General features: G+C 33.1%; 1 protein-coding gene and 1 long non-coding RNA gene across 3 annotated transcripts in view; one reads left to right on the forward strand and one right to left on the reverse strand.

Moving 5' to 3' along the window:
* The window catches only part of NAALAD2 (N-acetylated alpha-linked acidic dipeptidase 2), a gene marked incomplete at its 3' end in the record, with an annotated part of 43,614 nt that overhangs the window by 15,586 nt on the left and 12,426 nt on the right, over window positions 1-15,602 (forward strand). For both annotated transcript variants that reach the window (XR_013757935.1, XM_079105572.1), the window contains exons 6-14: window positions 1,564-1,750; window positions 6,619-6,712; window positions 7,687-7,785; window positions 10,493-10,578; window positions 10,840-10,959; window positions 11,066-11,148; window positions 13,304-13,367; window positions 14,260-14,327; window positions 15,193-15,284. Coding sequence is in view for 1 of the 2 variants with exons in the window: in XM_079105572.1 (XP_078961698.1) it covers window positions 1,564-1,750; window positions 6,619-6,712; window positions 7,687-7,785; window positions 10,493-10,578; window positions 10,840-10,959; window positions 11,066-11,148; window positions 13,304-13,367; window positions 14,260-14,327; window positions 15,193-15,284 (893 nt within the window). The remainder of the gene's footprint in view (window positions 1-1,563; window positions 1,751-6,618; window positions 6,713-7,686; window positions 7,786-10,492; window positions 10,579-10,839; window positions 10,960-11,065; window positions 11,149-13,303; window positions 13,368-14,259; window positions 14,328-15,192; window positions 15,285-15,602) is intronic.
* Window positions 1,768-5,199, reverse strand: LOC306640913. The gene is made up of 3 exons (XR_013757958.1): window positions 4,645-5,199; window positions 2,496-4,507; window positions 1,768-2,383 (listed from the first exon to the last, which is right to left on the reverse strand). It is a non-coding gene; the product is annotated as an uncharacterized lncRNA (long non-coding RNA).

The raw sequence follows: 15,602 nt of genomic DNA on the forward strand, positions 1-15,602 counted from the left end.
TAGAGAGCCTCTATCTCTTTGTTGAAATGATCTTTTGCTTCCTGCAGTTGCTCTTTCAACTGCTTATTGGAGAGATCATTCATTGCCTGCATTTGTTCTCTTATCTCATCCTTTGCTTCACAAATCATTTTAATTATGTGTATTCTGAACTCTTTTTCTGACCTTTCTTCTACCATGCTGTCCCTGGGTTCTATTAATATAGACTCTAGGTTTTTTTTGGAATATTTTCTTCTCTTGTTTTTTCATGTTGTTCATGTATCTTCCTCTGTAGCAAGCAGTGCAGATCTGGGGTATTGCGGTTTTCCCCCTATAGACTTATAGTGATCCCATAGGTTTCCAAGACCCCTTCTTTAAGGGGAAGATAAATATTAGTAGCATCCAGTATAGAAAATATGCAACCCTAAACCAAATAGCCCCTATGAAGACTTTAACAATATTATCATAATAGAGAGGGTGAGTTCAATTATTATCTACAGTATAATGTACAAGAAGGATGCAGAGGGATGTAGGATGTAACTGGTAATCGGATAAGAAAAGAGTACATAGAAGTTCTAGATCATAGAAAGAGTAAAAGTGTAATCAAAAGAAGTTGGTTGTTAGCATGAGAAAAGAAAGAGACTCTGAGGAAACAGGTAAATAAAGGAAAATAGAACAAGAAAAGTAAAGAAGTAAAAACTTAAAACTTTTCAAAAAGGAGAAAAACAAAAAAAGAAAAACTACACTATCACAGTCATATAGTATTCAAATCTCCCAGTCTTCAGTAGCCTGATGCATGTGAAGTACCTGACAATGACCTTCTAGACTCCAGGAGCCATCTCAGGATGGGATTTGCCCCACCTAAAGATGGGAGCTTCTGCTTACAGGATAATCCAAGATGTCCACATTGACTTCCAAATGTGTTGTCAAATGGGGAGCTGCTGCTTGGGGCATGGGCGTGGTCAGCCAGGGGACCTGGAGGTGGGGTGTGGTCAGTCTGGTTGAGAGTTCCTGGAGACAGAGTGTGGTCAGTCAGACTGAGGGGTCTTGGAGAATGGGCTCAGTCAGTCTGCCTGGGGGTCTTGCAGGTTCTGGTTGTTGTCTCAAAATGGTGGCAGCCATGTGTAATCAAACATGCAGGTACTGTGACAGTGGACCTCCAGGCAACAGCAGGCAGCTAGTGATCTGCTGGTGGTCTGCAGTCAGTCTGCAGGATACTGGTGGACAATCAGTAGGTGGACTTCAGACGGTGGATGATGAGTAGGTGAGAGGCAGGTGGTGGGCAGGCAAGAGGCAGGCAAACGGGCAAATGGAGGATGATAGGCACCAGTCAGTGTGCAATCTGCACTCAAAAGGTAGTCAATATGCTGTAGACTGCAGGTGGTCGCAGTGGACAAATGGGATAAACATCTGGGGATTGATGAGCAGCAAAGACTTCCTCATAGAGAAACAGATATACTCTGCTTGAAACCCAAGTTACGGAGCAACAAGGAATGCAGCCTCCCTCTACTCTGCTATCTTGCATCCCCTTTCCTTACATTATTAATATAAATAGTCATATGCCACTTCTGTACCTTGCTCCTGCAGGTTAAAAATGCCATGTTAGCAGGAGCCATAGGAATCATCTTGTACTCAGATCCAGCCGACTACTTTGCTCCTGGGGTACAGCCATATCCCAAAGGATGGAACCTTCCTGGAACTATAGCCCAGAGAGGAAATGTATTAAATTTGAATGGTGCTGGTGACCCGCTTACTCCAGGCTATCCAGCTAAAGGTAATGGATGAGCCTATGAGCCTATCAGTCTACCATTTTTACAAAAATATTCCTCCATGTTTTAGATGGGAGAAAAGTCTGCATTTGTAGAATAATATTAAAACTAAAAATGTGTGCATTTATATCATTTGAATTATTACTACTAAGAAATCAAAATAATTTCCCTTGTAGTATGTATGTTTGTGTGTATATATATGTATTTGGTGCTAGGAATTGAACCCCAGGACACTCAATTGCTGAGCTACATCCCCAAACGTTTTTATTTTTTATTTTGAAACAGATTCTGAATAAGTTAGTTAGGGTCTAAGTTACTGATACTGACCTCAAACTTGCACCCCTACTGCCTCAGCCTCCTGACTTACTGCAATTACAGGAATGTGCCAGTCGACATGGCCTTTGTGTTATTTTCAGGTTTAAATTCTCATAAAGTGTAGGTATGGGAAGGGGACGTTCAGTTGGTTTTCTTCTTCTACCTATACTAGTGAAGATTTTCAGAAATGTTGCTTCTTAGACGAAAAGTAATATTCCTCTTAACTAACTAGGATTTAGACTTTCCTAAGTTTTCTAAGGATTGTATACTACTTTAGATCACACTTATAATTTCAAGAAATAAAAATAAGGGTTTTTTTATCACTGTCATTTTATTTATTTATTTATTTTTCTTTGGGTGCTGGGGATTGAACCCAGGGCCTTGTGCTTGCAAGGCAAGCACTCTACCAACTGAGCTATATCCCCAGCCCATCACTGTCATTTTAAATGTAAATTTTGAAAAGGTATCTTCACAAATCTATTACCCCAAAAACTGCCATCTCTGTGTAGTCCCTTCCTATCCTTTTCAATACCAATGCCTATGCAACAATGGATCTGTTTTTTCTCAGCATAATTAGTTTGAGATCCGTCCATGCTGGCATTTCTGTCAATAGTTTCTGACTATTATTGTCTTGACTGCCTATACCATAGTTTGTTTATTCATTTACTTGTTGATGGACATATGAATTATTTTAATTTAGAAACTTTGGCACATAAAAGTGCTATGAACAATTTTATAAGTATTTGTAAGTATGTATACTTTTATTTCTCTTGGGTAAATACTTGGAAGTAGAATGATTGAATAAGATGGTAAATGGATATTTAACTTATTAAGAGATTTTCAAATTGAATTTCCAAAGGGGTTGGTCCACTTTGTATTCTAATAAATGACACAGTTCCTACATCCTTGCCAACAGTTATATGACAATGTCTTTTAGTTCTGGATTTTAATAGGCATGTAAGTCCTCTAAGTTACAACTCTTATTTTTTAAAGTATTGTCAATTCTTTGTCCTTTCTGGGTGAATTTTAGAGCTGTGTTTCTAATTTCCCAGAAATTAGAGATTTTGCAAGATTTTTTTTTTTTTCTGCAAGTTTGAGATTGAGGAAAATGTATAGAACTTTTAAATCTTTTGGTACATGAAAAAGGTACAACTCTTTACTATTTAATTTCTCTCAGCAATGGTTCATAGTTTCACTGTATGTATATTAGTCAGGGTCTCTAGAGGAACAGAATCAATAGAGAGTATGATTATAAAAGGGGATTTATTAGATTGGCTTACATGACTAGAAGCTGGATAGTCTACAATGGCCATCTGCAGGCTAGAGAGTTGGAAGAACCAGTAACTGCGCAATCCAAGAATTAGAGGCCCCAGAAATAAAAGGATCAAGAGTATCAACAGCTACCATAGTCTGAGACAAAGGCTTCTGAAAACTCCCTAAAGAATCACTGGCAGATTCCACTTTGGAAAAGTGAAGAAGCAAGAGTCTGATATCCTCAGACGATCAAAGCAGCAATCAAGAACCCATTCAAGAAGAGTCAAGCTTGCACCTACATCTGCTTCTTTGTTCTTCCAACTTGTATTCCATTCAATCCACCATCTGTTGGGTGGTGCTGCCCATACTTAGGGAGGGTCTCCACTTCAGTTCACTATTCCATATTCCAATCATTCCTAGACACACCTCATTGACACACCCAGAAGCCTCTTAATCATTGGCATCTCTTAATCCAATCAAGTTAACAATTCAAATTAACCATTGTAGTATGGACCATGAACATCTTGTAGATTTGTTCATAAGCATTTCATTGTTTTGTACTATCATGAATTACATTTTAAATCTCAAGTCTTATTGCTCATTACTAACTAGTAAATAGTAATGAAATTGTATTTCTTGAAAAAATGCATTAACTCATTAATGCATTTTAAAATGCATTAAACTTAAGTTCACCAGTTATTTCTAAGATTTTTGTAAATTCCATTAGCATTTTACATAGATGATTAATTTTGCAAATAAAAAGAGTTTTCTTTGTTTCTAATCTGTATGTGTTTCATTTATTTTTCTTGCCTTATTATACTGACCAGCAAGCACCTTCAGTCCAGGTGGAACAGAGTTAGAGTAGACCTCCTTGTTTTGTTTTTGTTCCAACAGGGAAATCATTCAGTCTTTCTCTGGTAACAGAATTTTCTGGAATTGAACTGAGGACCTCTCATGCTAGGCAGTGACTCTACCACTGAGCTGCTTGCTGAACCCTTTTGTAAAATTTTAATTTGAGGCAGGGTTTTGCTAAATTGCCCAGTCTGGCCTTGAACTTCTATTCTTATTCCTCAGCTTCCCAAGTGACTGGAATTACAGGTATACACCAACATGGCCAACTCTCTGTTTAACATGATCATAGCTCTAGGTTTTTTATGAACATTTTTGTTGAACTGAAGGAGGTCACTTCTATTCTATTGTACTTAGCATTTTTGTCAGTAACCTATATTGGATTTTGTTAAATACTTTTTCTTTGTATATTGAGATAATCTTATGTTGTATTGCCTTTGTTGAAGTATACTATTTTTTTTTAATGTTAATCCAACCGTACCATCCTGGTATAAACTACTTGGTCACAATGTATTTTGATTTTATATATTATTTCATGTGTGCTAAATTTTTCTTGAGAATATTTTGTTTATGATCATAATCTAAAGTGGTCTGTAAATTTTTTTGTAATATTGTCATTTTGGAATAGGGGAACTATTACATTTTTCTCATTTTTCTGTATGGATTTATATAGAACTGGTTAAATTTTGTCTACAGAGGTTAGGATAGAATTCCCAAGTAATCCATTTGGGCCTGAAGTTTCATATGTAGAAATTTTTTCTATTTTAACTACTAGTTGAATTTTTGTAATAGACATATACTGTTCAGGTTATCTATTTAGTCTTGAATGACATGGTAATTTATTTCAAGGATTTTGTTCATCAGAATTATCAAACATATGGGTGTAAAATTGCTCATAATACTCATTATTTTGTCTATCAAGTTCATAATGATATTCTTTCCTTTATTTTTTCATTAGCAATTTATGTTTGCCTCTTTTGTTCATTATCTTTCTTGTTAGATTTTTCAGTTTTCTGGATCTTCTCAAAGAATCAGCTTTGTGTCTCATTTTCAATTTCCATTATTTTGTGTTTGATTCCTATGTTTTTAGATCTATTCTGACTTTTTTCTTTTATCCTGTTGTTTTAACTTTCATTTTTCTTCTTTTTCTAGCTCTTAAGGTGGAATCTGATTTCATTTGTTTGAAAATATTCCTTTTCTAAAGATAAGTCTTTTAGTGCCATTATTCTACAAAGCACTGCTTTATCTGCCCTCTACAATTTTTGTTATATTATTTTTATTTTTATTCAGTTCCAAATACTTTATCATGTCTCTTTGCATTTCTACTTTGACCTATAGATTATTTATAATTGTGTTATTTAATTTTCAAATATTCAGGTGTTTTCCAAGTGTCTTTCTAATGTTGGTTTCTAATTCCACTGTGGTCAGAGAACATAATTTGTATGATTTTATGGGTACTGAGATATGTTTTATGATCCAGAATATGGTCCATCCAATACATATTTTATATGCACTTGAAAAAAAATGGAGTGGAGTATTATATAAATGTTAATTTGGTCAAGTTAATACATACTGCTATTCAATTCATATATTTATAGACTTTCTAAATGTTTTGTTAAACTTTTTGTTTCAACAGTCAATTATAAAGGTACCTAAATAATAAGAAATAGTTGTTTGGCAAAACTATTATTTCATCTATTTTGTCATTTTTACATTATTTCAGATATTTCTTCTTTCTTGGCTGAAAGTCAAACATTCTTATGAGATTTTAAGGCTGGCAATACTTTTCCATCTGCCTTTGAAGAGAATTTTGAATTACTGTTTGAATCAAATATTGATCATGAATTCCCAAGACCTTATATAAATACTATTTTTCCCCAATTATTTCTAGTTTTAGAATCTGAGACATTTTCTAGGCATCTGGTTAACTGAAACTTCTCAAAGAAAGATTCAAAATATCATTGAGGAAATAAAAAAAAATCTTGTAAAATTAAGGAGAATTAGGTGAAAGGTAAAATTGAGAATCTATAATCTCTGTAGTTAGTTTTTCCTTAAGATCTTAACAACTTAATTCTTACTTTTGGACCTGATAGGCCACAGGAAAACAATTGTTTTTATTTTGGGTGGACTTTTAATTTTTACTTAATTGCAAATGTCTAGTAAATTTGGCTGGTCATAGTGGTACATGCTATAGTCCCAGCTACTCAGGAGGTTTGAAAGTTTGAGGCTAACCTGGGAAACTTAGCAAGACCTTGTCTCAAAATAAAATGAGAAAAATGTTGGGGATATACCTCAGTGGTAAAGCACTGACCTAGCAGGGGTCAAGCCCTGGGATGAATCCCCAGTTGGTACTGAAAAAACAAAATGTATAGCAAAGACATATCATAACACAAGATTTTCCATATTTCTTGCTCAGATTCTTCAATTGTTTTCATTTACATACTTGATTTTGCAGAGTATACCTTCAGATTAAATGTTGAAGACGGAGTGGGAATCCCCAAAATACCTGTACATCCTATTGGATATAATGATGCAGAAATATTATTACGGTATAGTTTTTTTAGTTGTATATGAGAGGAAGATATTTTGCCAACTCAATTATGTTAAAAGTAAAGTCTTGTATCAAAATAACTCCTTAAGTAGGAATGATGAAACTTTCTATTCTGCAGCAGGAGCAGTCAGTTTAGTGACTAGAAAATAATAAAACATTGCTCTGGTTGCTAGAAATGAAATTCTTAAATGCAAAACTGTGTTTAAAGGTAAAAAATAAATACTTGTTTGAGATTTGTTTTCAAGTATTTGGGTTTCTTTATATTTGCAATAAATATTTATTTACACCTGACCTATAGTTCAAAAATATGATCATGCTCACCACTTACTAGATGCATGATCTTTCACCAATTGTTTATTCTCTGATTCAGTTTTCTTATTTATAAAACAAGGACTGTAATGTTTCTCCCTGATGGGGTTGTCATTCATTTATACTAGTTAGCACAGTGTTCAGAATATGGTAAATGCCAATTCATGTTTATGGCTACTGTATTCTGAATACTGAAGTTTCTTTACATATCTCCCAACTTCCATTGTTTCAATGTTTCTACCAGAACATCTTTAAGATCTCTTTATGGTGCCCACTCTATAGCTGACAGCTTCTTTACAAATTAATTTCTTCCTAGCACACTTATGAATTTTCTAATGTTGAATTTCTTGGACTTACTGTTTCCCCACATAAATAAGATAAGGGGTGAGGAGATTCTTACTTCCCATGTGCCTTCAATATTCTATGCTTTTCCTCCTCAGCTCTTAGCACTAAAATATTATTATGTATTTTACTTATTCGTACAAGTTACAGCTCTCTCACTAGAATAAAAGCTCCCCAGATAGAAAATGAAAGGGATTTTGTCAACCTGGTCAATAAAGAGTTCCTAGCTATAGAGTGAAATATTATCTCACCATGAATTCGATTTTTTCTTGGAAACTGTGATACTCAGCCTTTTTCTGTCATCTCATTCTCTCTTGATAGCCACTTGGGAGGAACTGCTCCACCAGATGAGAACTGGAAGGGAGCTCTCAAAGTGGGTTACAATATTGGACCTGGCTTTACTGGGAATGAGTCTTTCAGGTAATTTTGTATTACTTTAATAACTTGGAAAAGTTTTATATTTCAGTGGAAACATGTGAAGATAAGTGTACCATCAGGCATTTTTTGCTTATCTCTTTTCCTCATTGTGACTAGTGAAAATTTTCTCATTTTATATCACTTAAAAAGTACTTACAGAATGAACCATTGAATTCTTTTTTTTCTCCCTGCAGAGCTAGGGATTGAACCCAGGGCTTCACACATGCTAGACAAGTACTCTAAGACTGAGCCACATCCCTAGCCCCACCATTGAATTCTTGGAGTGATATTCCAATATTAGTTTCAGAGTCTCATCAAATTACTATATTTGAATTTTAGACTTAACATTTCAAGTAATAATTTTTTAAACTTTCCTTTTCACTTAAAGTTTTAGAAACAATTTTTTCAATAACTTTCAAAATGCTATATATGTATGTGAAACATTAGTTTAAGCTAAGGGAGAGAATATAGGAGAACAGAGAAAGGAGCCAACAATCCTTAGTTGGATACTGTGTGTTAAATGAGTTAAAATGAATACATCATGTAGCTACTGTAAAGATTAATAGACTTATTGTTTTTAACACACGAAAGCATTACTGTAGAGGAGGAATGATTGTAGGAATATATCTACTGAGTTAGGTCTACAGAAAGAATAAAAATTTCCCAATGGGTCAAGGCAGGCAGAAAATGCTAGCTAGAGAGTCAGTTTGAAGAGAGTTTGTGGAATGTCTCTGCAAGATAAGTTTTCTCTCTTTTTGTTTGTTTGTTTGTTATCAGGGGTAGGGATTCAACCCAGGGGCACTAAATCACTGAGCCACATCCCCAGCCGTTTTAATTTTTTTGATTTTTGAGACAGGGTAAGTTGCTTAGGGCCTTGCTAAATTGCTGAGGCTTGTTTTGAAGTCATTGGGATTACAGGAATGATCCACTACACCTGGTGTGATAGTGTGTTTTTTTAGTTTTTTAAAATTCTTTGTATTTCAGAACTGTTAAAGTACTAGAAATTCAATTTCCTTCCTTAATAGGAACTTCAGAAACATTTAGCTAAGCAATGTTTCTGTATTTCTATCATCATCATCATCATCATCATCATCATCATCATCATCAATCATTTTTGGTGGTGGTTATTGAACCCAGGATCTTGCTCATACTAAGCACATGCTGTACCATTGACCTACACCATAACTCTCTGTTATTAATTTTTATTTCTCAGTAGCAAAAATAAACATTTTACTTAATGACTTAAATGTTAAAACCATTCAATAGTTTTCTCTCCAAGGTACTTTTTTGTTGAATGTTGCATGTGGATTAATTGTGCATTCTGAAACACACTATAATTTGGTGGGAGACAGAATCTGCACTTAACAACATACAGGTTTTAGCAGCTTCATTGTTCTTCCATTTAAAAATAATCACAAAGGAAAAACAACTGGGTTCCTTCATTCCCAGAATAAGTAAAGACTTATTTTGTTCTTTTGTGTAAAAGAGGCTCAACATTTTCCTGTGTCATTCTTGATTTATGAAACATTTTTTTTTCCTGTCTGATTGAGCTTGATTGTATTTTCCCTTGTTTTCTAATTTGGTTAGTTTATATTCATGAATGACTATTTAAAAGACTGGCCCAAATTAAAATCAACAGTGAGAGTCTGAAAAAGTTTCATTATGTAGTTGTGCATTTTAGCAGGAGCTTCACAAGTTGTCATTCAAGAGTAGAATTTATCATGGTTCTCACAGGCAGGACTCAGGTAGTTCTTCAACTCTGTACCTATAGACTACTTTCATAGTCTTGAAGAAAGTTATTGAACAGTAGGAGTTAATATAATTAATAAAGTCATACATCACTTAATATGGGGATATGCTCTGAAAAATGAATCATTAGCAATTTCATTATTGCTAGAACATTAGAGAATGTACTTACAGAAACCTAGATGGTATATATCAGTCATCTGCCATCATCTTCTGATGCCATCAAAAGATGCATTAAACATAAGATGTATGAGGCTCTGCCAGTGTAACATGGCATATTATTTTATAATAAATTTATTTTTAATAAATAGAAGGTATACAGTATAAATTACTGATGAAAATGGTATTATATACTATACGTAATTGTACATACTACACTTTTATATGGCTGGCAATGTAGTAGGTTGGTTTACAGCAGCATCTTCACAAATACATGACTACTATGTAATGCTATGACATTACAGCAACTATAATGTTACTAAACGATAGGGATTTTTCAGCTCCGTTATAATCTTTGGGGACCACCATCATAGATTATAAAGACAAATGTTCAAATAATTGGCTTATGTTTCCTCCATTTATTAATAATGGGCTGTCTTCATTAAAATAGGATGTATTTAAACCTTTTTGAATAAATGCTCAAGATACTTAATAGACTACTTAGAATTGTAAACAAGTGTTCATAATAAAGCTCTGAGAAGGAAGAATATAGACATTACCAGTTCTTAAAAACTGACTTCAAATTGCATGCTTAAATACTTAGGTGTAAATTGTCACAATGTCTGCAACTTCCTTACAAAGCATTCAATATTAATGATTCTTGAATTTAGGTGAGATATACATGAAAATTCATTGTCCTCTTGTACAATTTTCTGTAGTTTTGTGATTTTTCATAATAAAATGTTAGAAGAAAACTGTAAATATAATACTCTATATGAAGTAATTTTTCCTTTTGAAATTCTAGGAAAGTTAGAATGCATGTTCATAATACCAACAAAATTACAAGGATTTACAATGTAATTGGAACTATCAGAGGATCTGTAGAACCTGGTGAGTCATCAAGTTCTTTTAAGCCGTTTGTTTTTACAAAGACTAAGAGTAAGAAAATATAAATTTCAGTCAACAATTGATATTTTTCTGCCTTTTTTGCAACTACTAAATTTGGGGAAACGTGTACAACTATAAAAAGTTAACTTTTTGCTGATTACTTTTTATGGGGAAAACTCAAGCAGAAGGAAGTTTAATTTAAAGACATACATTACAAATATTTATAATGTATTCAGAGTTATTCTTGAACACTTTCTTTTCCAGACAGGTATGTTATTCTGGGAGGTCACCGTGACTCTTGGGTTTTTGGAGGTATTGATCCAACCACTGGGACTGCTGTTTTGCAAGAAATTGCTCAGAGTTTTGGAAAACTGATAAGTAGAGGTAAGTGATAAGAGAATATGCTAGGTGTTAAGAGAATGTGACTTCCTTCAATTTCTTTTATTCCTAGGCAGGTGTACCTAACTCTGTATGTTAACAATGATTACAGGCTGGAGACCTAGGAGAACTATCATTTTTGCCAGTTGGGATGCAGAAGAATTTGGATTGCTGGGTTCTACAGAATGGGCTGAGGTAAATATGAAGGCCAAGGTTCTTGTTATTTTTTTCAACAACAGAGAACAAATATATATCTCAGGATGAGCACAGCTAGATTCCACTACCTAATATGGTTTTAATTTGGAAAATGATTCAATAGAATTCAAGAAAGAGAATTTGTTTTTACTTTCTTACTATTTTGGTAAAACAGAATAGCCTCCTAGTCTGCAAATTCTATTCATTGTCAATATTTTAGTTTCCATTTGTATTTATTTTGTGAAAATAAAATCAATAAACTCAACATTAGCAAGCATTTTTTTTACATGTGAATTCAATCATTTAAAAACTGATACATATCCTTGAACTAATTTTCAAATTTTTAAAGTGTCATTGGAGGTCTTCTGGGAAAGTTTATTTTATTAAAATGATTATACTCTGATATCATTTCACATTTACAAATGCCATATAAAATTACAACCATACTTACATTTTGCCTTTTACAACATATATACATATATATGTGTATATATATATGTATAAAAGGATAATTTTGTATTGAATTAGTGTAGTAAATTAATACTGTGTAGAATCACAGGACATTTTTTTCCTTCAGAGATAGTTCATTTTCATTTGTTACTGGTTCTGAATTCTTCAAGTGTCTTAGGTTCCTTTTTTTCATTTCTTCCCTCTGCCTCCCTATGGAGTAATCTCTAAGTTCTTGCATGTTTAAGGTAATCTCATTCATTTTTATCAATTTAGATGCACTCTGTAAGTACTTGCTTTCCTTCCACCATGTATTTGTCTTTTGTCAGTCGAGATTTTATAGTTTTATAAAGCATGCATATGTGTCTTGCTATTATGTTTAGTTTAAAAGATGCCTTCCTCTTGACTCATTTCCTCTTACATTATTTTAAAATTATAAGAATAATACAAATCAAATAAATATAAGAACACAATCATGCTCATAGTTACTTGTCTTATATCCTTTGTTGGTCATATTTATATTGTAGATTTTAATTTTTACATTAGTATTCTGAAAGGAAGTTGGAAAAAGAACATTACTTTAGATGAATCAAATATTAAGATAATTTATTTTTTGAACTTCCTGTGAGATATATATATATATATATATATATATATATATATATATATTTTATACATGTGTCTGTTCCTTTAATTTTAGAAGGTCAAAGTGAAGATAAAAGATATTTAATGTATAATGTGATAAATATGCTTTGCATTAACTTTCATATATGGCAGTTAAGAAACAATACTCGTTCCAGTTTTCCACCAGCTTCTTTATTTTATTCAACAGCATACTTAATTTCTATAAATACAGCAATCTTCTTTATTTACACTATAAATCTGTTAAAATGGAAGTTCTGACTATATTTCTCTGTAATGAAAACACAACTATCATTTTTCCTTTGCAGGTAAGAGCAAAGAGGTGCCAGTTATTTGCATCATAGATACACAAGCTTTAAATGTTTTTACTATAACTTGTTCTCATGAGGAAGCAAGACAGAAAGGGAGGTAAAGGCTCTCTTAGCCTGCTCCCATCTGTGTGTGACTACTTCAGCTTTATGAGATCTGCGTATATGTATGTGTATGACAGTCTAATTTTTGTTCTAACCTGAGTCTCCTTCTTTTGACCTATTTTTTTCTGTGTCCTTTTTTGGTTTTCACTTCTTCATATTTTTATAAACACAATGGAAATTTTCTGGTTTGCACTTTTAAAATAGTAACTTTACGTGAATCTCAATGAGAGTGAGGATCCATCCTTAGTGATACCTGATGATATAAATTTTTGGGCCTAGCTTCAAGCATTTCTGATTTGTTAGATCTGGGCTGGGACCCCAGAATCTGGGAGCCTCATCCCTGCATATATTGATTCAGGGAATCAAAGAACCACATTTTGAAAATGTTTTTTTCCTTTGGGGCTCTCTGCTCTTACTATATATCGTAGCTACTGATTCATAATAATCTTCTTTCTTGTTTTAATTGCATTCATGTTTTAAAACAACCAATTATCAACATTTTCTCAGAATCTATGGTCACAGGCAGGTGTAAGTATTTGGTTCATAAAGATATTTGCAACTTGCTCTTCCACAAAACTATCTTGCTTATTTTGTTTATATTTTCTTTTCATAATAGTAAATACTGTGAATTAACAACTTTGCTTCAACTGTAGGAGAATGCAAAAATACTCCAGGAGAGAAGTATTGCTTATATCAACTCAGATTCATCTATAGAAGGTAAATTTTATTCCATTTTGAAGTAGAACATTCAGAAAGTAAATTTTACTTAATTTTCCTTTATAGTTATTATGCGCTATATATCCTTTAAGTCTATAAATTCCAACTTATTATCTATCTCAGATATTCTGTTCCTAAGAGATTTCTCAGTAAAAACTTAATTTTCTAATTTTACCATAGAGAAAATAATGATTCATATCAATTATTAGAAATCATAACTAAGCTATTGCTCCTCATTTCTTTGTCTATCTTGGGCTACTACTGAAAACTCTAGTATTAACCATGTTTTGCTATGGAAATATTAAAGAAATTTGGCTTACTATTTTATAGAATATTTCACATAGAAATATTCCTCTATTAATATTTACATAATATTTCATACAGATGTATTTCCTATATTAAAACAGTTTATTGAAAACTAAAAAATAAAGGAATATTTTCTATATTTATTGAAATATGAACAAACTACTTCCTTTTGAATTTGATATATATATGTTGCTAGGCTTTTGTTGAATTTTAATTTTTCTAGATGAAAGTCAGAGCATATATATATACTCTGATATCTTGATACACACTCTTGAATTAAATGAATGAATACATAGTGAATTCAGTAGTCTTAAACTGCCTTTGCCTAAGGCCCCCGAGAGATGCTATCATAGTGTGAGCTATTGCCTCAGCCACCTGAGGCCGTCTGCTCCTTTTCAACCCAAAATATGTATGACAGATTGTTCCATTCCTGGAGAAAAATTTCCACCCCATCTTATTCCATGGGAATGATGTATTTGATTTAAAGACTGTTATATCTTTTTTGAAAATTAAAAAAAATGTTAAAATTAAGCACAACTGGAATTTCATTTGGAAGCATGAAATAATAATTTTACTTATTTTTCAGGCAATTATACTCTCAGAGTTGACTGTACACCCCTTCTTTACCAGTTGATGTATAAACTGACAAAAGAGGTATATAAGATCTGTCTTACTATGTTTGCTGATGAATGGATAAATGCTTAACACTTTTTTTCCCTGAATTTAGTGGCATTTAATTTTAAGCTGGTGACAGAATTTGGGTAACTTATACAAATAACAAATAAAAACAAAACTTTTAATATGAAATTTACTATGTGAAGATAGTATTTTCAGTCTCTTTGCTCTAATAATAGTACCTATTATTAATTATGTACATACTTATAATGTATAGTGGGTCCAATATTAATCTGACAAGGCATTTTGTTACAGTGAAAATAACATTGAGCTGCAATAGAAAAACCTTGGGTTCAAAAATTGTGTTTCCCAGAAACTCCTTTCATACAACAAATGTTCTTTGGGTGGTTACTCTGTCAGGTCTCATAAGATGAAGTTTGGCAGCAGCAATGATAAAAGTACAAGACCTCCAAATCTGAAGATTTTGAAAACTAGAGAGGACACAGACTCACCATTTTGCCCAGGCTGGTCTTAAACTCCTGGGCTTAGGAGTCTTCTTGCCTCAGCCTCTCCAGAAGCTGGAATTGCAGAAATATTTCTGTACCTGGCACCCAGATTGTTTCTTAGCTGAGGACTTTTGTACTAGGGATTGAACCCCAGGGGCACTCAACCATTGAGTCACTTTTCCAGCCCTTTTTAAATTTTATTTAGAGACAGGGACTCACTGAGTTGCATACTGCTAAGTTGCTGAGCTTAGCTTTGAACGTGCAATCCTTCTGCCTCAGCCTCCCAAGCCACTGGGATTACAGACATGTGTCACCATGCCTGGCAAATATATAGTTTTATAATGGAATAAATTTAGTTGTTTCTCTTCCTAATTGCCAGTATTTGATTTTCTTTCTAGATTTCTAGCCCAGATGATGGTTTTGAGAATAAATCACTTTATGAAAGTTGGTTGGAAAAAGATCCTTCACTTGAAAATAAAGGTTTTCCTAGGTAAATCACTTATAAGCATCCTTTCTACCATAGAATAAATTTTGAATTCCCCTTTGCCCTTTGTGACCCCAAACATGTAATCCTTAGATGTATCATCAATAATTATAGCGAAGTTGATAAAGAATTCTTCTGCCAGGTTTTGTTCTGCTAATCAGCCAGCACAATCAAGTTTTTTAACCTATAGTAGAGCACAAATGGATGTAGTTTTTGCAAATTTTTAGGCAAATTGTTTTTGCTCTATTTATTAGTCACTATTTGGTATTCCTATATAAAATTTCATTCAGATAGGTAGAAGATATACTAATAAAATTATAACTT

This window comes from Sciurus vulgaris (assembly GCF_902686455.1).
Source record: "Sciurus vulgaris genome assembly, chromosome: 11".
NCBI lineage: Eukaryota > Metazoa > Chordata > Mammalia > Rodentia > Sciuridae > Sciurus > Sciurus vulgaris.